General features: G+C 39.5%; 1 protein-coding gene across 1 annotated transcript in view; it reads left to right on the forward strand.

The window, feature by feature from the left end:
- The first annotated feature begins 5,627 nt into the window (after positions 1 to 5,627).
- The window catches only part of DCBLD2 (discoidin, CUB and LCCL domain containing 2), a 62,790-nt gene continuing 42,080 nt past the window's right edge, over positions 5,628 to 26,337 (forward strand). The window contains exons 1-2 of the mRNA XM_004675260.2: positions 5,628 to 6,204; positions 22,732 to 22,959. Of these exons, the coding sequence (XP_004675317.1) occupies positions 5,976 to 6,204; positions 22,732 to 22,959 (457 nt within the window). The 5' untranslated portion in view covers positions 5,628 to 5,975. The remainder of the gene's footprint in view (positions 6,205 to 22,731; positions 22,960 to 26,337) is intronic.

Below are 26,337 nucleotides of genomic sequence, written 5' to 3' on the forward strand. Positions count from 1 at the left end.
TTCAAATATCCTAATTTACAACTATCTTTCAAAAAAACTTGAATTTATTGAACTATAGATATCGCTCTTACAAAGCATCTTTGCATTCCAGCCACTGGGAAGTTTCACTATTTCTTACTGCTCTTCTGCTCTTGTTTGTGACCATATCTCTTGCCAACTGTATCTCCTCCGACCTCCCCAGTCCTCCACCTTCTGATAAGATTACCGTTCTAGTTCCAATGTCCCGTTTGTATTTTTCACTGCCCCAGTTCACGAAGGCCTGGCTTGGGCAGGGCCAGGGAACAGGCAGTTTATTTTCTAAGCCAGCATGTCCTCCTGTTCAGCACAGATAATGCTTTCCCAAAGGGGACTCCCTCATCCTCAGCTTCTGTTGTCTTGCCTTTCTGCAGTAGTTAGAGTTTTTGGTTACTAGGGTTTTGTATGTGAGATGAAAGGGAGCAGTGGATAATGAGAATATGGAAACTGAGGCCTAGAGAAGTTAGCTTTGCTGGAGGTAATATAGCACTTTCAATGGAAAGTCTGGTCCAGGGATGTTTCCATGATTTTCTGAATAAAACATTTCAACTCTATATTTAATTCCATGTTATATTATGAGCAAAGGTTCTCCAGGAAAGAATGTAGGCACAGAGCAGGGGCGGGACAGAGCTCCTGCACACCTACCTCATATTATCTCAACTACTCTGGTATGTTCACTATTCATTTTTTGTTGCTTTGTTTTCTGTTACATATTCATGTATTCTCTAATCTCTAAGCATAATTTTTATGTAAGGGAAGACAGCTTTCACATGCTTTTACTAAAAGTCCTTTGCAGTCTCTAGCAGATATAAAATACTAAGCTTATTCCTTCTTGATCTGACCCACAAAATAGTGAATTAGATAAATTTTTTACATTCCTGGGAAAATCAAGACTGTGTGGGCAGAGAGGGAGAAATACAATTATAGAAATATAATTGTAGTGCAGGAAAAGGCAAATGGAAAATAATCAAATTCAATCATGTTACTAAAATATACCAATTTTAATTTTATAAGAAAAATATCTGACATCATTGTCCACTAGTAGAAATTAAATACCTTTGATACTAAATTAGATTCCTAATACGTCTGTCTTAAATTGCTATAACAAATTCCTAAAGAAACAGTTTGTGAATGTTAAGAAAATAAGAGTAATAACTCTGAAAGTTAGATTTTACTGAAACAATAACTCTGAAAGTTAGATTTCACTGAAGCTTATAAGATAAAGAGAAAAATGTATCCAAGTCCCTCTGTTCACAGAAAGAAAAAAGTCTTCTCATCAGAATTTAGACATTTAGCAATAAGTTGGACTGTAAACATTTGTCTATACAACCAACTGGACAAAGGAACTACTCCTGCAGGAGAAGCAGCCAGATCTTAGGGCTCCCGGTGTTTGAAGTCAGACATAATTCCCCAGAACTTCCACATTCTTCTTCTCATTTCCACCCCCCACCCCCGAAAGATCACAAGAGGAAATTCTTGTTTGTTCCCTTTGTCTGATACCCTGCCCAACACATACACTAGTGATCTATTACATGCTGTCATCCAAGATCTCCAGTATGAATACCATATTAAACCTGCCCGGTTCTGTTTCATTAATGCTCAACAGACATTGAGTAGCAATCAATGATGGTGCCAGGGACTCTCACTGTACAATACCATTAAATCTCAGATGTTTCTGTACAAAATCAAATCCACCAGCTCCACATACGTTTTTGTCCAATCTTATTTTGTTAGCAGTGGATGAGCATTGAGATTCATTTAGAAGCTCAAATAGTGGTATCTTACCATTCTTTTCGTGTTTCTCTTTTTCTCTATTCTTCTACTTCTTAACTACAATAAGACAAGAGAAAAAAGAATAAAAAAAGAGGAAGAGAGAGAGATTGGAGAGGGTGGAAACATTTGGAGAATAAAATGTTGGGTTGACACCTATATTTTAAAATTTCTGAACATGGACAAATTAACATAAATATGTTCAACTAATACACATTTAAATTTTCTTATACTTTATACACAAATCTTATTTTCTCCTTTCCTAAAGCCCTAGTTTTTCACTGAGACTTCATTCAAAGTATTAATTTATTTCCCAGTTGATGAACTGAATCCACCATGGCTGCTACAAGTACCAGCTCCTGTGCAGTGAACTCCTGAGCAATGAAGACACAGCTCAGCTATTGGCCTTGTCCCACAGACACCATCTAAAATCTGTAGGAAAGGACTGGGCCCTGGGCTGACTTGTGGGGACACTTCTGGGAGCCTCTGGCTTCTATGATGATGTCCACTTTGGGTCCTGATTAAAACCCCTTTTCGAATCTAGTACAACCAGCTGGGTCACATGGTTAAAATGGGCCTGGACAGTTACTTTAGCATTGCTTCAGCAGATGTGAACATTCAAACACAAAATGTTCCAGAGGTAAGAAAGATGACTAAGTTGGCTAGAGCAGCATGCAGGAAGTAAAAAAAAGATAGCTCAGGGCCCTCCCTGGTGGCGCAGCGGGTTGGAGCACTGCACTGAGAAGCTTAAACCACTTCCGCATGAGTTCAATTCCCGCCTGCCCCGGAGGTGACCACATGGTGTGGCAGACCTCTCCTGACCCGCCCGCTGCTCCCCTCAGCACTGTACTTCGTCGATCTGCATGTTCTGCTCCCTGCTCTGTCTCTGGTGAATCCTCTCACCCTCCGCGTCTCTGGCCTGTACCCCAGTTCTGTATGAATAAATAAATAAATTTTTTAAAAAAAGATAGCTCATCATTCTAGAAATTAATGACTGTTATCTTGTTTGCATGAGGTCCTCCAAGAAGATTTTAGTGATCTCAGAACAGACTTCTGTCATTTTTGCAATTCAGTACAGTAACAATGATAAGGAGAAATAGGAAGAAAATAGGGACAGAAATATCATAAACCCTCTCCCCTTGGCTATACCTATAATTCCCTTGTACGTACAGCAGTAGGGACTCTATGCGCTTTCTCTAGCCAGAGTTCCATATTCTGTATTTTCAGAGCAAGACCCAGGAAGCTGAAGCATAAGAATATGAACTTGTCAAGTGATGTCTGTCACCAAAAGCTTTGATTTCACCTCTTTAAATATAATTCCAGTTTGCCCCTTCCTCCCTTAAATCCTGACACTGATCTCAGTGTCTTATCTCTCTATTTCTCCGCTTTTTTTTTTTACCTCTCTATTTCTCCGATTTATTTATTTATTCATACAGAACTGGGATACAGGCCAGAGATGCAGAGGGTGAGAAGATTCACCAGAGATAGAGTGGGGAGCCGAACAGGCAGATCGATGAAATTCACTGCTGAGGGGAGCAGTGGGTGGGTCAGGAGAGGTCTGCCGTGACATGAGGTCACCTCTGGGGTAGGTGGGGATCGAGCTTCTTAGTGCTGTGCTTTAACCCCCTGCGCCACCAGGGAGGGCCTATTTCTCCACTCTTAATGACCCTTTAAAACAGTGGATCAGTCTCTGTACTTGCTGCTATTTTAATCCATTCTTAATTCTCTTGTCTAAGTTTTCTAAAATAAAAGTATGATAATGTCACTTTCTTAAAATTCTTTAGTTGTTTCTAGAAATTACAAAATAAAATCCTGATTTCTGAGCCATAATCTTAAATCTTGCACTTATCCACTTTTCTTATTGGTCTTCAGCCCTTCCCATTAAGTCAGCAAAATACTATTCAACTTCAACACTAGTCACCATGGTGTCTGTGATCCAACCTACTTTGCCTCTCACCTGAGATCACCTTACTTACTTTGTCGTCTTATTTAAGATTTAGCTGGAGTTTCATGACCACCTTGACGGGGTCCTTGAATTCTGTGGCCCCAGTCCACATGCCAATACAGCACTGATAGCAATGGATTGTTTGCATGTTTACCTCTTCTGCCAGAATCTAGGGCCCTTTGATTGCCCACTGCCTACATTAGGCTTAAAGCATAGCAGGGTTTTATAGGCATGAACTAAATGACTATTGAAAAAATTTCATGGAGTTTAGCATAGAAGGGCTCTGCAGAAATGTTGAAAAAAATGACCTACAAAGTCCTTTCCATGTCTCAAATTTTCATCTGTGGATGTCAGTCCCTTTCATGATTTCAGTATTACCTCTGTTCATGAGTCCCATCTGTAACCGCAAGGCACTCTTCAATCTGAGCTTTAGATCACAATGTCTACCTGCTATATAACTTCACCTAATAGCTGAGTGGGCAATTCAAATTTAGTATGTCTAAGGTTAATTCACTTGGTTACATATCTGCTCCACCATTCCACTTTCCTATATTCCTGAATGATATCATCTTCTCTCTTGGGGACCACATTGAAAACAAGAAGGATGGGGACCCTCCCTGGTTGCACAATGGGTTAGGATACAGCACTGCAAGCTGGCCGCAGCCGTTTCCGTGTCAGTTTGATCCCCGCCAGGAGGTGACCCAAATGGGTGGCAGACCTCTCCTGATTTGCCCACGCTCCCCTCAGCAGTTGTACTTCGTCAATCTGCCCGTTCTGCTCCCTACTCTGTCTCTGGTGAATCCTCTCACCGCTTCTTAGCCTCTGGCCTGTACCCCAGTTCTGTATGCATAAATAAATAAATATTTAAAAAATAAATGAATATGAATCAAAAAAAAAAGAAGAAGAAGAAGGATGGCTGGCACCTTTCTCCTCCTCTCTAAAACTAGTCACTGCCTAGTCCTATGGATTCCCTGTCCTAAAGACCAATGCTTCCCATCACTCCATGTAATTGTTTGATTTTAACACTTCATTTATTCTATTTTTCATGCTGTGTTTCCATGTGTTTCAGCACTAGATCCTAGAAATTTGTGTATGTGGCCGCAAATCCCACAATGCTAACATAGGTTTGTAAGTAAACAGCAGGTGCTCAGCAGTGCATGTTCAGGGTGAAATGCCTGCATGCATGTTCAGGGTGTTGGGTTTAAATGGCCTGGGACGCATGGGTCTTGTTATATGTTGTATTTTTTCTCTCCCCACCCCATAATGTAAATGGAATCAATAATACATTGTTTTTAATTGAATATTGTCTGTTATTGTAACTCAGAGTTGGTGTTACAATTAACTGTAATTTTTAAAAATCTGTTCTTAAAAAAAAAAAAGCGTCCTTAGACTCATCTCCCAGCTATTGATAGAACACATCCAGGATCCAGGTTTCCCACCCCTTTTAGTGGCCTGATGTGCAGCGGGGGAGGAGCGAAGAGCAAGCTGGGCCTTGGGAGCTGGGAGAGCGGGGTGGGGGAAGTCCCGGAAGTCGTGGACCAGAGCGAGCGACCGCCTCGGCGGGATCAGCTCGGGCAGCCGTCCCAACAATAACAGGCGCCCGCGGCCCACGGGGACCGCCAGGGGCCCGAGTGTGCAGGCGGACCCCGGATTGGGGAAGGCGGGTGGGACGTTTCCTAAGGTCACAGGGGATTGGAGGAGAGAGATGAGGGGCGGTGGAACTTGTGAAGTGGGCCGGGCAACTAACGGGTCGACCGAAGAGAGAGCGTGTTGATTGGGTGACTCGGAGGGAGACGGACCAGATCCGACCTGGGATTGGCCGTGGCGGACCGAGGAGGCGTGGCCAGAGCGCTAAGGAGGGAGCGCGAGGCGACGGGCGGCCGGCCTGGCAGCCAGCTTAGCCGGAGCCGCGGGCGAGCGCGGCAAAGCGGGGTCTGCTGGAGAAATTCGGCGCGGGAGGCGCGTCCGCAAGCTCCGCCGCAGCAGCGCGCCGCAGTTCGGGCCCCCCTCTTCCTTCCCTCCCCTCCCCTGCGCTCCGGCCTGGGGTCTCGGGGCGGGGAGCGGAGGGAAGGGACGAAGGAGGAGGAACCGAAAGCCGAGTGAGGGGCGGAGGGGGTCCCGGCGCGGGGCGAGGCTCGCACTGCCTCCCCTTCTCCGGCAGTCGCCGCTTCCTCGCCGGGTGCGGCGGCCCGAGTGCGGGGCTCCCGGGCGCCCGCAGTATGCAGGCGGACTGCCGGCCACCGCGATGGCGAGCCGGGCGATGGTGAGAGCCGGGCGCAGTCGGCAAGGTCCTGGAGTCCGGGCCGCGGCCGCCGCCCCCGCCCGGGCCGCGCTCCCCCTCTCCGGCTCCTACGCCCTGCCTCTCCTCTCCAAGTGCTCCTCCTCCTTCTCCTCCTCCTCCTTCCCCATGCCTCTGTTCCTCCTGCTCTTACTTATCCTGCCCCTGCTGCTCGAGGACGCTGGAGCCCAGCAAGGTGAGCAGTACGCGGGTGGTGTGTGGCGCGCGAAGCTCCAGGGCCTCGGGGGAGCCTCCGGGTCTCCGGGCTGTGACCCGAATCTGCAGACACTCGGGGGAGAAGCCGTGCGCTTCCTTTCGCGCCCGGCCCAACCTGGCTCAGCGCACTCTGGGTTCAGTTGCAGAGGTGGGGAACAGCCAGTTGTCCTCCAAGTTGGCGCGGCTTTACTTTTGGTAAGGCCATTTATTTTTTCCTAAAAAAAAAAAGAGAGAGAGAGAGAGAGAGAAGGGAGACTCTTAAGAAGATCGCCTTTTTGTTATTGGATGCTTCTGGGGGTAATCGGTGGGAGGAAAAAGTTTTGGAGATGTGATCCTAAAGTTAAGTTGTTAAATGGATGGATGGACAGAGTAGAAAGCAAGGAAATAGCACCTGAACCCTGTTAAAGGCTGGTAGTGTTAATCATCTTTAGTTGAAGCCGGTGAGATCCATTCTGGTTATCTTCTAGTCTGGTTTTCAGCGCCTAGCCTTAAATCCCGCCTGCTATTCGGGGTGATGTTCTTGATTGGGTCAGACCAGGGCAAGGTGCTAAGTTGCCCAAATAGAGCGTTTCGCGTTAAAAGGGTAAGCCCTTCCAGAAAGTGACAAAACTTTTTCTGCCCCCCCATTTACAGTCTTTGAAAACCTATTCCAAAAGCCAACAGAACTATATGTTGAATAATCGTCACTAATAGGCAATTCAGGACTGTTGTTTCGCGTTTAGTAGTTCCAGGCATTGAGCTGCAAATTTTGAATCAGTTTGGCATCTACTGTTGAACACATTTTTCCATTGCATTTCCCTTTTATTGCAGTGGGAAGAATAAAGATTTGGAGGGTTGCGTATTGCCTAAAAGGCTTTGTTAAAAATTTGATCTCCTCATTTAAATCCAACTAATTGTTGCTGTCTTGTGGTTTTCAATTAAGTGGAAAATGGCATAGCCTGTCATTATGAAGATACTGAGCCCTTGACCCACCTGCAGAAATATAATCCATGGGAAAAACTACATGAGTAGAATACTCTTATTTCTAAATCATCAAGTAGTATATATAATGCCTAAAAATCATCTTGAAATAGTAAAGAATCAGTAAACTATCTTCCTTTCATATTAGATAATTTCCTTTTTAGAATTTCTCAAGCTTGATCTAATTAAGCATGTAATGTTACCTATTTGTCTCTAAGGTTTACTTATCCATTTTTATCAGAGCAGTTTAACATACATTTCTCTTTCATATTGTCATCCTTTGTAAAAATCATTATAGATCAACACGTAATATATATAATATAATTAGATTCTATTCACATTTACTGTGATGGTTTTTTTTTTTTAAAGATTTATTTATTCATGCATGCAAGGGTTGGTGTCTAGGTCATAGATTCAGGATGTGAGAGGATTCACCAGCGACACAGTGGGGAGCAGAACTGGTGGAGCTACTGAAATACACTACTAGGGGGAGCAGTGGGTGAGACAGGAGAGGTCTGCTACACCATGGAACTTCTGCTGCAGTGACTGGATAACTTCATAGTAATGTCTTAACCCCTTGCGCCACCAGTGTTTTAGATAGAGGTTGTATTTGTGCTTTTTTTTTTTTTAAGATTTATTTATTTGTGCATACAGAACTGGGGTACAGGCCAGAGGCTCAGGGGTGGCGAGAGGCTTCACCAGAGACTGAGTGGGGAGCAGAATAGGCAGATCGACGAAGTACACTGCTGAGGGGAGCAGCGGGCGGGTCAGGAGAGGTCTGCCGCGCCATGTGGTCACCTCCGGGGCAGGCAGGAATCGAACTCATGCGGAAGTGTGTTTCGCTTCTCAGTGCTGTGCTTTAACCTGCTGCGCCACCAGGGAGGGCCGTATTTGTGGTTTTTTTTGAGTTATGAGTTGATTTTCAAATTGAAAGCAATTTTTTCTGTAAGTATATCTTCCAAAAAAAAATTGGTGAAACCAAAGCCCATTGTATATTTGCTACTGAGTAAATTTACTTAATAGGGAGTAGAGAGTCTACTATGTATGAATTTGTGAGAACTCAAATTTCCTTATTTGTATTGTGGAAGGCTTGTTGTAGGATATTTGAATGTGGTAAGATACCAGGCAGTTTTTAAAATTCTTTATTTCTGTCTATATGAAATGTTTGTGAAGGTATTGACTTTTGTTTGCTAGTTTAATCTATAAAACAAATGAGATTCTTAGAATCATTTCAGAATGATATTTAAAATTAATGTGTGTTTAAAATCTGTATTGTAAAGTAAGGGCTTTATTTGCTTGTCATGCAAGGATATATTTGAATAGCTCTCATTTTGCACAATGAAAACTGGAAGTAAAGCATGCATTCCACTTATGCTAATGCTCAGGTTTGAAATCCACATTTTTTAAAACTGTAAATAAATAATTATAAATTATTTTACAGTTTAATGATTTCTGGGTAAATTTCCCAGTGCTATATGCGAAGAGGAGACATCTTTCTGGAGAGAGTTGATAATTCTGTTTGAATCTCTGTGCTTCATTCTAGAAGGCCAACTTCAAAAAGAAAAAAAAAAAATAGTGAGATTGGTATACATAAAAGTTCAAGTGCTACAATTAAAACGACAAGAGATTAATTTCCAAAAAGAAATATGCAGTGACAGTATAGTATGATGGGGGAAAGGCTGAATTTACCAACACATGGATTCTAAATTTAGGACCACACTTAACAAAACAAAACAAAACAAAACTTGGATATGTAAGCTAAATTTGTAATGTTAAGTATTAAATGATTGCATACAAATAGTTTTTGCTTCTACTTTATTAGTTGGAAGGAAGCCATAAAATTACAGGAATGAGGAAGTGCTCCATTGAGATAGTGATATTTAATAAATGTGACTATTAAAGTATAAAGTGAGACAGCCTGGCAATTTTTCTTTGTCTCATGGATTTGACTTATGTTATTAAACCTTATGGCCTTTGCAGTGTTTTCAAATATAGTATAGGTTGCAGTGGTAGGTACTCAAAACCAAAAACTTAAGCGATATTAGGTACCTTATCTTCACTTACAAATTTAAAATTGTTTATGTTCCTTTCTAGTCCATATTCTCATATCTTTGTAATTTTTTATGGTCGTAATTTTAATAGCGTTACTATATTCTGTAGACATACCATATTAAATTCAATTTGTAGGCTGACTGAGCACACATAAGCATATTTAGAAAAATATAGCAAGACACACCTGAACATATAAAAAATCCTCACAGGAGATTCACTATTTATGAAGTAATTGCTATATTCAGAACTGTTTTCTTTATTTCATTTGATCCTGGGTAAAATATTTGAGAGTATTTCAGACAAAATGTTTGCTTAGAAATATACATCATGATAATTTTCCACATCATTATATAGATTAAATCAGTACAGTATATGAGTCAGATAGAAACAGATACTCAGAAAGACTTAATAAATGTCAGTGTTGGTAAAGCAGATGAATTTGAAAAACTTGATAAAGTTGATTCTATCATTCCACACTCTGAAGGGCATATTGTTGAAAGACAGGCTTCAATTAGCTGTTACTGAGAAGACCCCAAGGTACAAGCTTCCACAGCTGCTTTCTAAGGAGAGTGAGCCCAGCGTTCTCTGCAAGGCTTTTGTTGAGTAGGTTGCATACAAGTTTGATATTAAGACTGAATTGCTTGGGGTCAGAGAAAAGAGAAGACTCTGGAACTTTCTCATTCTCATTAAGAAATATCTGCATGAGGGAGTGTTAGCTAGGAACTGCCAGGGGAAGCTGCACGTCAGAGAAGAGTAAAGCACTGTCAGCCTTCAGAAAATAATTGAGGAAGTCTCTCCAAGTTGGATTATATGTAGACACAACCAAGGGAGGACGGTCACGTGGTATAAAGGAGGGCGCATCCACAGAACCTGGGGAAAGTGGGAGAGGTCTTGCTGATAAGGTGGATGTAAGCAGGTGACCTTGAAGGATTGCCAGATTTCTAGTTCACAGGGATGGCAGACCTTTGAAGAGTGAAGATAATAGCATCGGAACAATAAGGAGCATTTTGACTGTGCTTTAGTAGAACTGATCTGTGGAATTGCTCCTGCTCTGCTCATCCCTGCAGGTGTGATTTTGCCTTTGTCGCACCTTTCCTTCCTGAAGCATCTCTTCAACCTTTTCCAGGTTGCTGCTTCATCAAAGGATGTGAGTTGTGCTTCCAAGTAACTCATATTTCTACAGTGCTGCTTAGTCTGTACCTGGAAACTTGCTCATAATGCCAGTGGCTTTTATACATTTTCAACTGTTTGCTTTCTCAGGTACTGGGTATTTCTGCTTTCTTTCGGTGACTACATATATCTTCTAAAAAGCAGACTACATACATCTGTGCTGTATGTTTTCTTAAAGTCTGGCACATAGCAAATATTAAATGATGATTTCCTTTCTTAACTTTGGCAGTCAAGCTTCTGTTCAGTAGAGACTCATTTAAGTGATCAAGTTTTAGTTTGGATTTTTTTTTTAACTCAAATACCTGAGTTTTCTGTATCTTTGTAGTTTTTACTTTGATAAACTTTAAAAGTATGGAGGTTTTGGATTCAGACATGCCAGGATTTGAATGCTAGCATGCCCACTTTTGAAAGCCACTTACTACTCTTACGTGTTTCCAATGTATAACTCCTCTCTAGTATGTGTGAGGGCTGGGATCAAATCTGTTTGGATAATTGGTAAATTTTCGATTTACGGATGGGTGCATCATATGTGAATGAAAGTTTTGTTTCTCTTCCCTATGCTGTAGTTGAAAATCTTCGCTTTCAAATATTTGCTATCTACACAGTGCTGCTACTCCTTCCTTCTGCCCTGTCCCATTGATCGTCGAGGGCAGTTCCACTCCTTAGCTCAGTGAAAAGGTTCAAACTGCAGTAGCAGAGTGGGACAGCCAGGTATAATTATTCACATGATCGGCCCTTACCTGGCCAAACATACCCAGAACTTAAACCTGGTTTTGCCCCTTTCCTTTTGACCACTACTTTGTCTCTCCCACTTCTACTTGTTGATGTGTTTCACCTTTCATTGATCTCTACCCTTAGATCATTTTTTAAGTTCATAGTTTATTTCTTTCCTCCTGACTTGTCCTTGTTTCTTGTTCCTCTTTGGCCCTAGAAGCTAACACTGTGGATGTGAGGCATCCCCTCTCATGCATGGAGGGAGGTCAGAGGATTTTAGGACTCTGTAGTGAACAGAAATCCAAATCCATTTAAATCAGGAAGAAAGAGTATTGGGGATTCTTAGTTAAGAACTAAACCAAGGGGAAAACAGATGCAATTGCACCTTATCTCCATGTACAGGTGAGGATATAGAGGTTAAGTGCACAGCATCTCAGAAGTTAGTATGGCTAGCATTTAAGTTCAAGTCTGCCTGACTCCAAAGTCTATGTACTTTCTACTATATCACCTATTTCTGGCTTGTTGGGTTTATTGTTTTTTAAGTATTTAACATGTATTAAGATCCTAGCATGCCCTGTTTATGTCTTTGACTACAAAGGGGAATAGAGGGCCCTCCATGGTAGCGCAGTGGGTTAAAGTGCAGCACTAGAAAGTTATCTGCAGCCACTGCAGCATGAGTTGGGTCCCCAGCCAGGTTGCTGACCCACATGGCATGGCAGCCTTCTCTTGATCCATCCACTGTCCCCTCAGCAGTATATTTCAGTATATCTGCCTGTTCTGCTCCTTACTCTATCTGGTAGATCCTCTCACCCCCACTCCTCTGACCTGTACCCCAGTCCTTGTGTGCGTAAATCTTTTTTTTTTTTTTTTAAGGGGGAGTGTGACAGAATTCAGTGCATGCCAAACATAGTTTTGGTATGGTATACTGGTATGGATATGCATATTAGGTACAGTAAAGAGATTTTGGAGTGGAGAAGTGGAGGGGAAGACCAAGGCTTTGATAAGGTTTTCACAAAGGCAGTAGCACTGAGTGTTTGCCAGGTAGATATGAGGAAGAAGTACCTTGTTCATGGCAGAGTGGAATAACATGCAGTGACATGGAGGAGCATATAGGGAGTCACTTATTGTCCTAGAGCTGGAACAAACACACTGTGGGAAAGGTAAGAGATGAGAGCTGAGGGAGAATCAGAATCCAGATTTTAATGGACTTTTTATCTTTCCTGAAAGTTTCACTTTTATTGTAGCATCAAGTGGAAAACTGTTAAAAGATTTAAATAAACAACATGCATGACGCAGTTGCTGTTTCAGGGAAACACTGGCGCTCACATGGCCAGTGGGCTAAAGGGAGAAAGAAAGCAAGGGGGGTCCTGTTGGGGAGCCATGGCAAGGTTCTGCGCTTGTTCAGAGGGACTAAATTCAGGCATTCAGGAAATAAAAAGTATAAAATTGAATGACATTTAAGTTTGAGAAAGCACAATTAAATGTCTGTTGGTTTTTTCTTTCTTTTCTGGAACCCTTCCTGCTCCCACCTCCCTCGTCCAATAGGATCTCTGTTTAGTCAGCCGAATCCTAATCATATGCACACAATTAAATGCCCGTTACTTCCTTATAAGACTTGTCATCTTGAAATTGCTTTCTATGACTGTCTTAACTGTGTTGTAAGCTGTGCAAGGACAAGAGCTTTGTCATTTTTATTGTCCATTAGTAGCTCATACCACGCCTTACTGGTAGAGGATGTTCATGGGATGTTTGGGACAAGTTGAGTGTGAGATCCTTGGGATTTCTGTGCAAAAATGATTAATATAAAAGTGACAGGTTTGAGAACTAGGAGAAACGTTGGCAAATTGGAACTTTTTTATTTCTGTGCTACCTGAAGTATGCAAGTAGGTGAGGTAGAATACACAGAATGGAGAAAGAACTCTGAAGAAGAGCAGAGTTAGTAAGATAAGTCAGTTAAGATGTTAAAAAAAAAATGCAGCTAGAGTTAAATGAAGACTTTAGATGGGTACACAGAATTTTAAGAATGAGAAGGAAGTGGGGAAGATGGGAGGGAAAGAAGGGCCAGCAATGCCAAGTGCTCTTTGTAGAAAGGTCAAAATAATAATGAATACATATCCATCTTTTTTTTTTTTTTGACAGTATCCATTGGTCTTTGTTCACAAACTCAATGCTGTGGTAAATAGTTTCTTTGGAAAGCTAAATCTGTGTTTCCGTCAGCATCACAAATTGAGATGGCTTAAAACAATAAATATTTATTGTCTTATATTATGGAGATTGTGGGCATGGCCATGCGCTCAAGACTTTCTTGTCTCTTCCTTGCTTCCGCTAGTTGCTGCATTCTGTGCCACTCTGCATGACTTTAGTCTCTGCCTCTATGGTATCTGCAGTGTGTCCAGATTTTCCACCTCATAGGGACACCAGTTATGATTCAGGGTCTCCCTAAAACTGTGACTACATCTTAATTTGATTATCTCTGTAGAGACTTTGTTTCCAAATAAAGTTACATTCACAGGTACCAGAAATTAAGGCTTGACCATTACTTTTTGGGAGACCACCCAACCCATAGTAATCTGGAAGCTGAATTGCAGTACACTGAAACTACAGTGAGAGGCAAAGATATGACAGCAAGGAGGGCCCAAGGGCTGGAGTGCAGGGCTACGAAGCTAGCCAAAGCTGCTTCCACGAGAGTTCCATCCTCCCCAGGGAGCTGACCCACAGGGTGTGGCAGACCTCTCCTGGCCCGCCCGCTGCCCCCCTCAGCAGTGTACTTCGTCACTCTGCCTGTTCTGTCTCTGGTGAATCCTCTCACCACCCTTGCACCTCTGACCTATACCCCAGTTCTGTATGCATAAATACATTTAAAAAGACATCAAGAAAAGAAAGTGAAGAAATCTTTGTATAAGAAAAAGAAAGGAAAAAGATGTCCAGGAAAGCTGGAAAGAAAATTTTTGTGCTTTTCTTTCTGTGACTACTTTTATTATCAGTGTTTTAAGATTTGTTAAAGTGCAGCTCCTGGGCCCCACAGAAGAGCTATGCTGCAGAGTATAAATTAAAAAAAAAAAAAAAAAGGTGATTGTCATACAAATATAAAATGAACACTGTCAAAAATTTTATTCAACTCATTAGTAAACCTATCTAAAGAGTATTTGAGAAAAATAAGTATTTGAGGAAAACAAGTATTTCTAAGGTTAAATCTCTAAGGTTAAATAAATCAACAGGGATTATTTTCAGCTACACAAAAATTATGTGCATTTCTGCCAAACAACAGTCTGCAAGTAACCACAACATGGACATTGAATAGCGAAAGATAACAAGGCCAACTAAAAAATTTTTTTCATCAAAGTAATGTTGGTTTACTTGATTATTTACACATGGGGAGTAGAGCCCCCTTTTAGTTCTGTAACTGGTGCACCTACCACCAAACACCTGTGTCCGCCCCTTAGTCCACTGTGCTTCTCCCACTGCAGTCTCCTCTTGACCCCCACATTCCTGAGGTCTATAATCAGTTTTCCAAAATTTTTGAAATTAATTTTTAAGTTTGGTTTTATCTCTTCCTTTGATTGGTTTATGTGATGCCATCTTATAGTGGCATCAATTGGTATTTATTTTGCTCCTTTTATACTTTTTTTTTTAGCATGATCCCTTCTAGCTCCACCCATGTTGTCACAAATTGCTTGAAACTGTGCATTTAGGCTTTTACATTTTGGCTACTGTAAATAGCACTACACTGAACATGGGCATGCAAATTTCAAATTAGTCCAACTGATTATTTTGCCCTGTAATCCTTGAGTGGCTTTTGACCTCTAAGACATTTAAAGGATGTGCTGTTCATCCTATTAAAAAAAAAAAATACTGTGAAGTTTTAGATAATTTTTCTGACATATTCAGATCCATAGTGATAAAACATGAGAATCCCTTCATTTAATTAGCTGTTGGTGATTCTAATGTAGACTAAAATTTGACAGCACTGAGTAAAAGAATGCTGAATGTCTTTGAGTGCCTACATGAGATTGGAACCCATTACTCTACATGATACCTTCCTCTACAGCCCTGGATTTTGTGGTTTAATTTTTCAGTACTGCTCATTTCCTTGGTAAAGAGAGGTCTTTTGGTCTAGGAAAAGGAAGGGAAGGTACCAGGAAGAGCACTGAGCACATTGGACAGGAGGTCCCGGCAGAACAGGGAAAGAAATGAAGCCAGGAGAAGATTAGTAGATACAAGAAAAGTGAGAAGTCAAATTCACAAAAGTATGCACTGGGTGTAAGAGAAATGAAGGGTCAGGAGACTGACCAGAAAAGTTTCTGGGATTTCAGAAGTGGGAGTAGTCTCCAGTAGTGGCATAAACAAAGTCCAGGTGGTTGTCTCTGAGTGAGTTACTGTGAAGTGGAGTAGAGGTCATTGGGGAGATTTGTGAGAATTATGTTCTCATATACTTTTTTCTTTTAACAAGACTCTGCTTGACACTTTACAGCTGCTGCAAATTTATTCTGTTATTTTTAGCTAGGCTATAGGCAGATACACTGGATCAGCATATGACTGGCAAAAGCCTGGTACTTGGTGTTGGTAAATAGAGCTGGAAACTTTGAGCACATCATTATCTATTAGGTCCTGCATGCAAGTGGTCTTTGTACATCATCTTAGGTCTTTTGTTTTTTCCTAAAGATTTATTTATTTATGCATACAGAACTGGGGTACAGGACAGAGGTGTGGTGGGTGAGAGGATTCACCAAAGACAGAGTGGGGAGCAGAACAGGCAGACTAACGAAGTACACTGCTGAGGGGAGTAGCGAGCAGGTCAGGAGAGTCTGCCGCACCATATGGGTCACCGGTAGGGCCCAGGATCAAACTCACACTGAAGCGGTTGCTGCCAGCTTGCAGTGCTGTGTCCTAACCTGTTGGGCCACCAGGGAGGGCCCGGATTTTTATAATCTTAACCATTTCATGCCTGTTTTCAGTTTATTATGAGCTCAAAGGAGTACTGTAAGATGTAACAAAGGCAACACTTGTTTAGTCTAAGTATAGTCAGATCTACCAGTTCAGTAATCGGGAAATTCTTGAAAGCACACTGGTAAAGCATAAACAACTGATAATAATTGTGGTGAAGTTTTTCAGTGTTCTCCGATTTCAGCATATTTATGCAAACGTCCTGCATTTTTGTTGGCTATTGATAAAATACTTTTAGGAATGCCTGTATTCGTAAAATAAGATAATTTTTATTAGTAACATGACTAAAACATGTAGGTGATTGAAGGGTTACATGTAGTCAACATCAGGAGCACATTTTTGTCCAGTAAAGCATTTGATTTGAAATTTAGAGCAGCCTAAAATAAGCATGTGTTCTTTGTTGTAGCAGTTCTTTGTTATTTAATTATGTTTAATGTTCTGTCTATTTTCCCTTGAGATAAGTAGTAAAAAACAAAAAAAAAAGTTATTTTCTTGGAACAGTATCAAATTTTGTATCTGGCTTGACACATCTGACCTTACACTCTTCAGAGGAAGTGAACATATGTTCTGTGAGTAATCCCCTAGATAAATCTGCAGCCAGATGCAGATGTAGTAAGATCAAATTCCAGTGCCTTTTCTCCAGTGAAATAAAATTAAAATGCAAAAATTACATTAACAGGCTCCCACCCTTGTGGTCAAGTACAATATAATGTGGTCGGTGCCATCTGGGGGAGGAGGAGAGAAAGGTTGATAGTGATGGTGGCGATGACCAAGCTGGGAACACTGGAATTGTTGATGAGAGTGTAGGGACTGGTCTTAAGATGTGTGTTTTGAGGTTGTTGTTTTTTTTTTTTTCCCAGTACACACTGTCCTTGTCAATTTTGCTTTGTGAAAATGAATAATAAGTGGTCATTGATCATTATCCTGTCCAGTGTATGAAGTAAAACAAAAACTTGGGGGACTGTGGTTATTCCTGAGTTTATCAGCACTATTTTATTCTCCCTTGTTGAAAGAATCAGTCCCAGAAATAATATTTGGGGTCTGTAGACTAATAAAAAGGATCTTTTGCATACAACTCTGACCTTTGGGGGTAAACTACTCCCAGGGTAGGACCGTTACTGAATAAAACAGCATTATCAGTTGAACCAAGTGAAATCCAGTCAAGACCTAGCCCAAGACTACTTCCGATATGTCCTGGGTTTTTTGTTTTGTTGGTTTTTTTTTTTTCCCCAGTGTGTTTGGTGACCTGGGCACTACTGACTTTAGCGTTGACCAGGCTCCATTCTGGAGACTTGGCTAGTGAGTGAGTTGTGTGATGTTTAGCAGCATACCTGGCCTCTCTGCCCTTGATGTTGTTAGTGTCCTGTTGTGCTCCACACTTTTGGCTGGATGTGAGGTAAAAGCCATCTCATGAAACCTCTTCAGCTACATCCTTCTCTGTACTGTTCAATGTGAATTAGGTGATTTGTTAATAAAGAATATGTTCTAGGTTGTAGTTTTGCTTTTAAATATTTTGTCATATTTTAAGTATCTTGATAGGGTAGGCTTTCCTTTCAAGATCTTTCATTAACTTGGGAATGAAAGTGAGGATAGGGAACTCGATTTTGAGAATTCAGCATCATGACCTTTGGATACTTATTATTGGAATGTGTTTCAGAGTGCAGGTGGGTCTGGAATAGATATGCAAGGGTGTATAGGCTCACAATATGAAATGTGTTTACTTTGGAATAACAGAAAATCATTTGAAAACTGTTGGCAGCCTAGTGAATATGTATAAGCCCAGTCTTCCCTTTCAAATCTTTATTCTAAACATACTGAAGTTTCATAGCAGTAAGTGTTGAGCAGGCCAGCTCAATAATTCATCTAGTCAGGTTAAACTTTTCCAATAGTCTTTGAAATCTGAAACATTGGAACTTGATTCTGAATTCTAATATTCAAAGATTTGAAACTTTATTTTAGCTTTGGTTTCTGGTGCATATCATCTTGTTTGCAAGAGAAGGAAGCTCTGAACTCCGTCACATATTTTAGAACATTCTTGGCACATTGCTTGTGGACTGTTTTTGCCGTCCCCTACACAAGATACTGAGAAAAAACAGCTCATTTTAATTGTTTTCTTCATCAGTATGCTTGTAAAAGTCCTGTTTTTTTATCAGTTAGTATTTTGTTATTTTTTTATAGAAATTACACTTTATGGAAGAGCAAGAAAATACATTCTTTATTTTCAGAGGCAAACATAAAATGACAATAAAACCTTAAAAAATTACTCCTAACACAGTGATTGTATTCTCTTTGTAAAATTTATTTTAAAATGACAGCCTTGAGTTAAATATTAGTCTCTGGGGAAAACATTAAATATGACAATCTGCCATTGCTAAATTATTAATTCAGCTGTTAATAGGAAATTCTTGTCTTTCTGAATTCATCAGTTCCAATCACTTAAAAATCTTAGTTTCTAGTCAGGAAGTAATTACATTTATATTTTGTTACTGCGTTAATTCAGTGGCTACTTTTAAATATTGAAAACTTCCAGAAATAATTTTCATCTTTTCAATAGTAAGATAACATTTGAGACTACTGTCTCTGTTGGGATAGTTGCTTTTTTTTCTCATAAAAGATTCAAAAGTTTTTTTCATTACAATTCATTTATTTTTATAGTACAGGCTTTTACATCCCTGTTTTTAATTTGGATGATTTCCAGCAGAGAAATTTAAGGTATTTTCATGGTAGTTTCAGAGAAAATTTGTGGATTTTTTTTAATCTGAATTGAGTAACATTCTAAGTCACATGTCCAAAAGATCAGTAACACACAAAAATGCACAAGTTTATTTCACAGTACCTTCTATATTAATGTATAGGTGAGCTGCTGTCTCTGGTTCTAATGTGGACTGTAACAGCAAGTGTAGAAGATAGTTGAAGTTTAAAGTTCAGTAAAAGTTTTGAGATAGTTGTTCAGAGGCCTGGATTGCTAGTGTTGAACTTTTGAACAAAGTATAGGAAGCAATGTTTTTAGAATCTAGGTATAGAGTCACTGTTTCTTCATTAGATAAGTTTTGAAGCTGTTTGGTTTTCATAGCTTTATGTAGTTTCCTTATTCAGTTAATTATTTTGCAACTACTTGCACTAGATACTGTGTAAAATTGTGTGTGGAGTTACTCACAAGTGCTTTAAATTTTTTATTACATTTATATTCATTTTTGTATAATGTTTGATTTTGCCTTTCAAGTGTAATCCTCATAAAACTCTTACCACCAGGTCACCTGTGAACCATTCCCATAGTCTTGTGTTTCCACTCCCCTGTTGTCATCCCTCTCCTCCTTCCTACCCTGCTGTATGTCTCCAGTTTATAGTTTGCCTGCTAGTTTTGTGTATTGTTTTCTTTTCCTACCCCTTGTTTGGTTTCCTTATATACCTCTATAAGTGAAACTCACCTTATGTTTAGCTTTTTCCTTCTGCCTTATTTCACTGAGCGTAAACCCTTCCATCTCCATCCATGTTGCTGCAAATGGCAGGGCAGGAGTTTATCATCTTTGATTGCTGAGAGGTATTCCATTGTACATCTAAATACACCTTGTGTATATATACATCTTCTTTATCCAGTCATCTGTTTTTGGACATTTAGGTGGTTTCTGTATCTTAGCTATTTTAAATAGTGCTGCAATAGATATTGGAGTGCAGGTTTCCTTTTGAATTAATGATTTTGTGTCCTTTGGATAGATTCCTAGGAGTGGAATTGCTGAGTCATACGGTAGATCTATTTTTTAGTAATTTGAGAGCCCTCTGATATTGTATTAAATTATTATACATAGACTTTTTTTTAGATTTACTTATATATATATAACTGGGGTACAGGTCAGAGGTGTAGGGCAGTGAAAGAATTCACCAGTGACAGAATGGGGAGCAGAACAGGCCAACTGATGAAGTACACTGCTGAGGGGAGCAGTGGGTGGGTCAGGAAAGGTCTGCCACACCACGTGGGTCACCTCTGGGGCAGGGATCGAACTCATACTCAAGTGACTTTAGCTTCTCAGTGCTGTACTTTAACCCGCTGCGCCACCAGGGAGGGCTCTATACATAGACTTTTTAAAAAAAGATTTATTTGTTATGCATACAAGAATTAGGGTACAGGCCAGAGATTTGGGGAGTGAGAGGATTCACCAGAGACTTAGTGAGAAGCAGAACAGGCAGATGGACTGAAAGTACACTGCTGAGGGGAGCACTGGGTGGGAGAGGTCTGCTGCACCATGTGGGTTACCAGGCCAGGGATGAACTCATACTGCAGTGGCTGGAGATGCAGACAGCTTCATAGTGTTGTGCTTCAACCTGTTGCACCATCGGGGGGTGGGGGGAGCAAGGGGGGTTCTTATATCTAGACATTTTTTTAAAAGATTTATTTATTTATGCATACAGAGCTGGGTTATAGGCCAGAGGTGCAGGATAGTGAGAGGATTCACCAGAGACACAGTGGGGAGCAGAACAGGCAGACCTACAAAGACACTGCTGCAGGGAGCAGCGGGTGGGTCAGGAGAGGTCTGCCACGCCATGCTGGTCACCTCCAGAGTAGGGATCAAACTCATGCTGAAGTGGCTTTAGCTTCTCATTGCTGTGCTTTAACCCGCTGCACCACCAGGGAGGGCCCATATATAGACTTCTAAAGCTTTCGTCTGTTATAGTAAATGATATCAGCACCACCTTGTTCTTAAAATAATAAATCAAGATAATAGAAAAATTTATTAATAGTCATGTTTCCATATTGAGTTTAATACTCAGCTGTCTCATTTCTAACAGTTTTTTTTTCCTAAGAACTTTACACAAAGGTAAATTATAAAGGTGATTATAAATGAATCTTACAAGAGAAAATGCTATGATTTTAAAACAATGTAGTCATTTCATCCCATCTGTAAAGTTGCTAAATGGTATAACTTAAGCAGCAGTTAGGAGCATTTAACATTACAGGTCTCCTTCTAGGTATTTAAGAACAAATTCTGTGATAAAAGAATTGTTGCAAATATTTTATTTTTACAAACAATGCTCCATTACCTGTTTCTGAATCCAGTTGCTGGAGACATTTCTGGAGCAAATAATGCTGGCCAGAATGTGAATTTTTTTTTTGCCTAATCTTTAGTAAGCCATTAAACAATTTTTTTCTCATTATTCTGTAGAGGAAAGTTAGTCTTTGGAGAGATGCTACTGAAAAGTCAAATATTGGTAGAATGTAAAATTGTTTCATTTAAGTATTGCTTAATACTGTCAAAAAAGAATGCCTTTTCCAATAAATATGAATTTTAGTCAAAAGGTATATAAAAAACAGACTGCCTCTATGCCTTCCACTTACACCAGTTGTGGTTGTGATTAGTAAGAAATATACAACCAGTCATTCAGTGACCAGAATATAATTCTCATATATATTTGATTTTTGTCCAGTTTATCTCACAGTTCCCAAAATTATCAGTGCACCCAAGTGTTAAGTGATAATGATGTCTCATTGTTAATGAGGAAGTTTGTTTTTTTTTTTAAGATTTATTTATGGATACAGAACTGGGGTTCAGTTGGCGGTGAAAGGATTCACAGAGACAGAGTGGGGAGCAGAACAGGCTGATCTACAAAGTACACTGCTGAAGGGAGCAGCGGGCAGGTCAGGAGAGGTCTGCCACTCCATGTGGATCACCTCTGGGGCGGTGATCAAACTCATGCTGAAGTGACTTTAGCTTCTTAGTGCTGTGCTTTAACCCATTGTGCCACCAAGGAGGGGCGTAAAGAGGAAACTTTTGGGGAAGCACCCAAGGCTAGAGAGACTGGTTGTCAGGAGACTCAACTCTGTAATAAAGGTCACACTTCCCAAGATCTCTGGGGAAGAAAAATGGCTGGAGATTGGGTTCAGTTGCCAATGGCTTTGTAGAACTTAAAGGTTGGGGAACCAGAACATTCCCATATGCCACCTTGCTCAGTCCCACACTCCACAAGGACAGAAACTGCATTGTTTGGGACCTCACCCTATGTATTTCTTCTTCTGACTGTTGATTTGAAATCTTTTAGTCTCCTTTATAATAAATTGGGGAGCTGATGAATAATGGATATCCTGAGTTCTGTGAGCTGTTCTAGCAAACTAATTATACTGAGCAAGGAAGTTGTGGAAACCTCCACTTTGTAGCCAGTTGATCAGAAGCACATGGTAGTGCCCTGGATTTGTGACTGGCACTTGAAGTCTGATGATGAGGGGGAGAAACTTCCTATCTGTAACTGATTGGTCCGGAGCACAGGTAACAGCCTGAGCTCTCAAGTGGCACCTAACATGGAGTGTGTTCTTGGGAAATGGAGCCCCTTTCCTGTGGAGTCTGATGTATCTCTGGGTAGTTGTGTCCGAGGTAGAAATAAATGAAACTGACGATATGCTTGTGTTGAATTTTTTAGTTTGTTTACTTTGAATAATATGAATTTTAAAGGTTGGATTTATTTTGACACATGTACACACAGATATAGAATGCTTTCAGGTTGGAAAGTACTTTGAAATTTTAAATTATAAAGGTAGTAATTACTTTGACCTAATATGACTTTTGATGGCTTTAGTAAATAAAACTATTTGTCAGTTTTGTCTTCTATGAAAAGTATTGGTGATATAAAATATCAGATGTCAGATGTATTTTAAATCTTCTTTTAACTTTTTTTAAAGGTGATGGATGTGGACACACTGTACTAGGTGCTGAAAGTGGAACTCTTACGTCCATAAACTACCCGCAGACCTATCCCAACAGCACCGTTTGTGAATGGGAGATCCGTGTAAAGACAGGAGCTAGAGTGCACATCAAATTTGGTGACTTTGACATTGAAGATTCTGATTCTTGTCACTTTAATTACCTGAGAATTTTTAATGGAATTGGAGTTAGCAGAACTGAAATCGGTAGGAAATTTTCTCGTAAATATGCACTATTAACTTGAGTTTTAAAACTAAAATGGTTTTTGATACTCAACATAGAACAGTAGCTTTGCTATATAGGCTATGTAGGAAATTACTGAATAAGTATGAAAATCTCAAATTTGAATCTTCTTTTGAGAAAATATGTGTTTATTTACTTTTCTACTAAACCTGTGTTTGTAACTTTACACAAAAATGCCACTACTACTTCTAAAAAGGAGGAAGTTATCGATTTCAAATTTTTTTCTTTGACCATTTTGTTGCTGTTGAAATGTATAGTATAATTTATGCTTAGGAAGCAGTATCTCATGTTGACTCGAGAGTGGCTTTTGGATCGAAACTTCCCGTTATTAAATGCTAACTCTGTTGTAGCCTTGCTGTGTATCTTTGGGCAAGTTACATGAACTCTTGTTTCCTGACTTATAAAAAGAGGAATGAACAACATGCTTAGCAAAAAGCTACCATGGTTATTTTATCTAAAATCAGTGGTTCTCAATTATGGCTAGTTGGCTGCTTATTAGAATCATCAGGGTGGACTTTTGAATTGTATTTATTAGTCAGTTGAATCAAATTGATTGGGTAAGTTCCTTGTCTCAAGTATTTAAAAGCTTCCCAGGAAAATCTACTTTGTATTCAAGTTGAGAACATTTGATTTAGGAACCAGCATCTCTCTTCAGCAAGGAAATTTGTTAAGATTATTTGAAGAAAGTAACATAAAATAAGAACTCTTGAATTCTGTCATTTTATTTGGAAATATGAATTCTGTTATTTGGATAAGTGTATAAAATATCTTTTATGTCTATAATTAGAACCCAGTTCCTGTTTGTTCATCACCATACTTTGTTCATCCTCTGACCTCTCCCCTCCATCTCTAGCAAGATCCATTTTTTTTTTTTGGCTTCTTATCTGAAAATGCCTCCCTGGCTGCTGATTCATAACCTCTGTCGTTTCCAGCCAGCTCTTAACCTGTTAGCTTAGAGTGAATTCTGTGTGTAAAGTCGGGGGAGACTCTGTAGGTAAGTGAATTGGTCAGCCTTTTATGCTGCTGGCCTCTTGGCTGTCACCAGCAGCCTTGATTGTGCTAATGCAGGAGGCTCTTGGGAGCCACTGATTGTGGACACGTGGAGTATGGTGTGGGCGTGTGTAAATGTACACATCTGAGCCTGGAGGCTGAGGCTTTTAGAGCAACGTCACACAAAAGTGGCTGCGGTGGATGAGCATCCATGGCTATTAAAGGAAGATACCACGGAGAAAGCCCAGAGAAAAGAGCCTATAGGGGTTCGTAGGGGGGGCCCAACTTACTTGTCTCCTTGCATACTATTAAACAACCTGAGAGGATGATATCAAGGGATCCTAAACTACCTGATGTGAACCTACTTGGCATGGGATGGTTGCAGAAAAGAATGCACATCAACGTTAATGGCTTTAACAGTGAAGATTCTGATTCTTGTCATTTTAATTACCTGAGAATTTATATTGGAATTGGAGTTAGTGGAACTGAAATAGGTAGGATATTTTCTTATAAATATACATGTAATTTACGTGATTAACAAGTTTTAAAACTGAAGCAGTTTTTGATACTTAACATTGAATAGTGTACTATATAAGATGACATGTGGGAAATTACTGAAAAAATTCAGAAAAGTCAAATACCTATGATAGTGGAAACACTTGCGGTAACACTAACAGAAAACAGCTATCCAGCCTCAGTGAATGCCTCCTGAGGTGATATAGTAGGGTGGATGCAGTGCCACTTGGGGAATCTTACAATGGAAGGAGGCTAAACCACAATCTGATCAAGCCTGTGTCAGTTTAGAGGCAATAAAGAAGATTGAAAAGTGTATTATATCAACTGTAAAGACTAATCTATATACATTTGATATAAGGCATTTCTCTATCAACTTTATATGTATGTATATATGTGGCGATTTAAAAAGAAAAGAGAAGAAAGGAACTGTTATACTTTGAAATATATCTTCCGTGGGTGATATATTGGCCTTGATTGGATTTTCATTCAAGCTAACCAACTGTAAGAAGACATCCTTAAGATAGACGACTTGACATTCGGTCATAGTTAGGAAGATTGTTTTAATTGAGGTATTGTCATATGTAATTGCTGGATATAATTTTTTAAGTTTGAATTCTTAAGTTTATTAGAGCCATTCTGAAGTTCAAACAAAATATCTTGACTGAAAACAAGGTCGGATTGGGAAAGGAGAGTACAAAGGACTATAAGAATGGATTATGAGATCTATTGCGATGGGAAAACTACAGTAGCCGTATCAGAGGAGAGGGATCTTATGTTGTCCAGTTTAACAACAACATAACAGAAAAGTACCTCATTTAAAATTAAAACATGTTTGAGATTGGAAAAAAATATTTAAAAGAAAAATTAATAATTAAAAATTAACTTCGGTTGGTAGTTGGACAGTTATTTCCAGCTCTCATAGAAAGGGTAGTAATTGTATTATCATTTAAATGTTCATTATGATTTTATATAACTACTTCTAAAATTGCTAAAATGTTTGGAAATCTTTGTGAAATTACTCAGTGGAGTGGTACTATACTGATATACAAAATATGTTTAATAAAAGTTAAGATTGGCTCTCTAGATCAGAATTCTGTCCCTTTTTAGAGCAGATTGTGGTAGAATAAGAAAACTTCATTGTGCCTTAAATAAAACTTTTGATTATTTAATTGCTGATGTCTGAGACATCATAATTGCTCTTTAAAGAAAGGAGCTGAGCAGTAAAAGTCATTTTATTAATCTTTTTCTACACGTAGCCACATTTCTCTAGGTAATTTTGTAATTTGTTTTTTCCCTCAATTTTTAGGCATCTTTTCATCTGTTAGCTTAATTTAGCCTATGGAGATTATTGCTACTTAGTCCAAAGATGAAATTTAAAACAAACATTAAAAACAAAAAACTTTCTTAAAGGCTTACCTAAAACTTTATTTTTTTTCTACCTGGGTTTTGCTTAAATTTTCCAATTTAAATGAACTTTTTTGGGGGGAAGAAGAAAATGGAAACAAAAAAAAAAAAAAAAGAAGTAAAATGTTTAAAAGCCTCATAAATATTAAAGGAAGATAAATTCTACAGAAGAAATATAACCATGTGTATGTGCTCAAAGTTATCCTTAAAGATACCACAAATCTGTCTTTTACCTTCCTCCAAGTTACCTTTTAAGATGATGTTTCCTATAGCCTTAGCCTAATGATATTTATGAAGAGGAAAAACTGAGATCCTTAAGGCTTTATTTCATAAATGATCCTATGATGCTACCATTTTCAATCTCTGTATTGTTTGTCCTTTTTTTCTCTAATATGCTTACCTTCCTATTTTATTCTTTTTTTTGTTATTTT

Source organism: Condylura cristata, unplaced genomic scaffold, assembly GCF_000260355.1.
Source record: "Condylura cristata isolate star-nosed mole 26May11 unplaced genomic scaffold, ConCri1.0 scaffold00003, whole genome shotgun sequence".
Classification (NCBI taxonomy): Eukaryota; Metazoa; Chordata; class Mammalia; order Eulipotyphla; family Talpidae; genus Condylura; species Condylura cristata.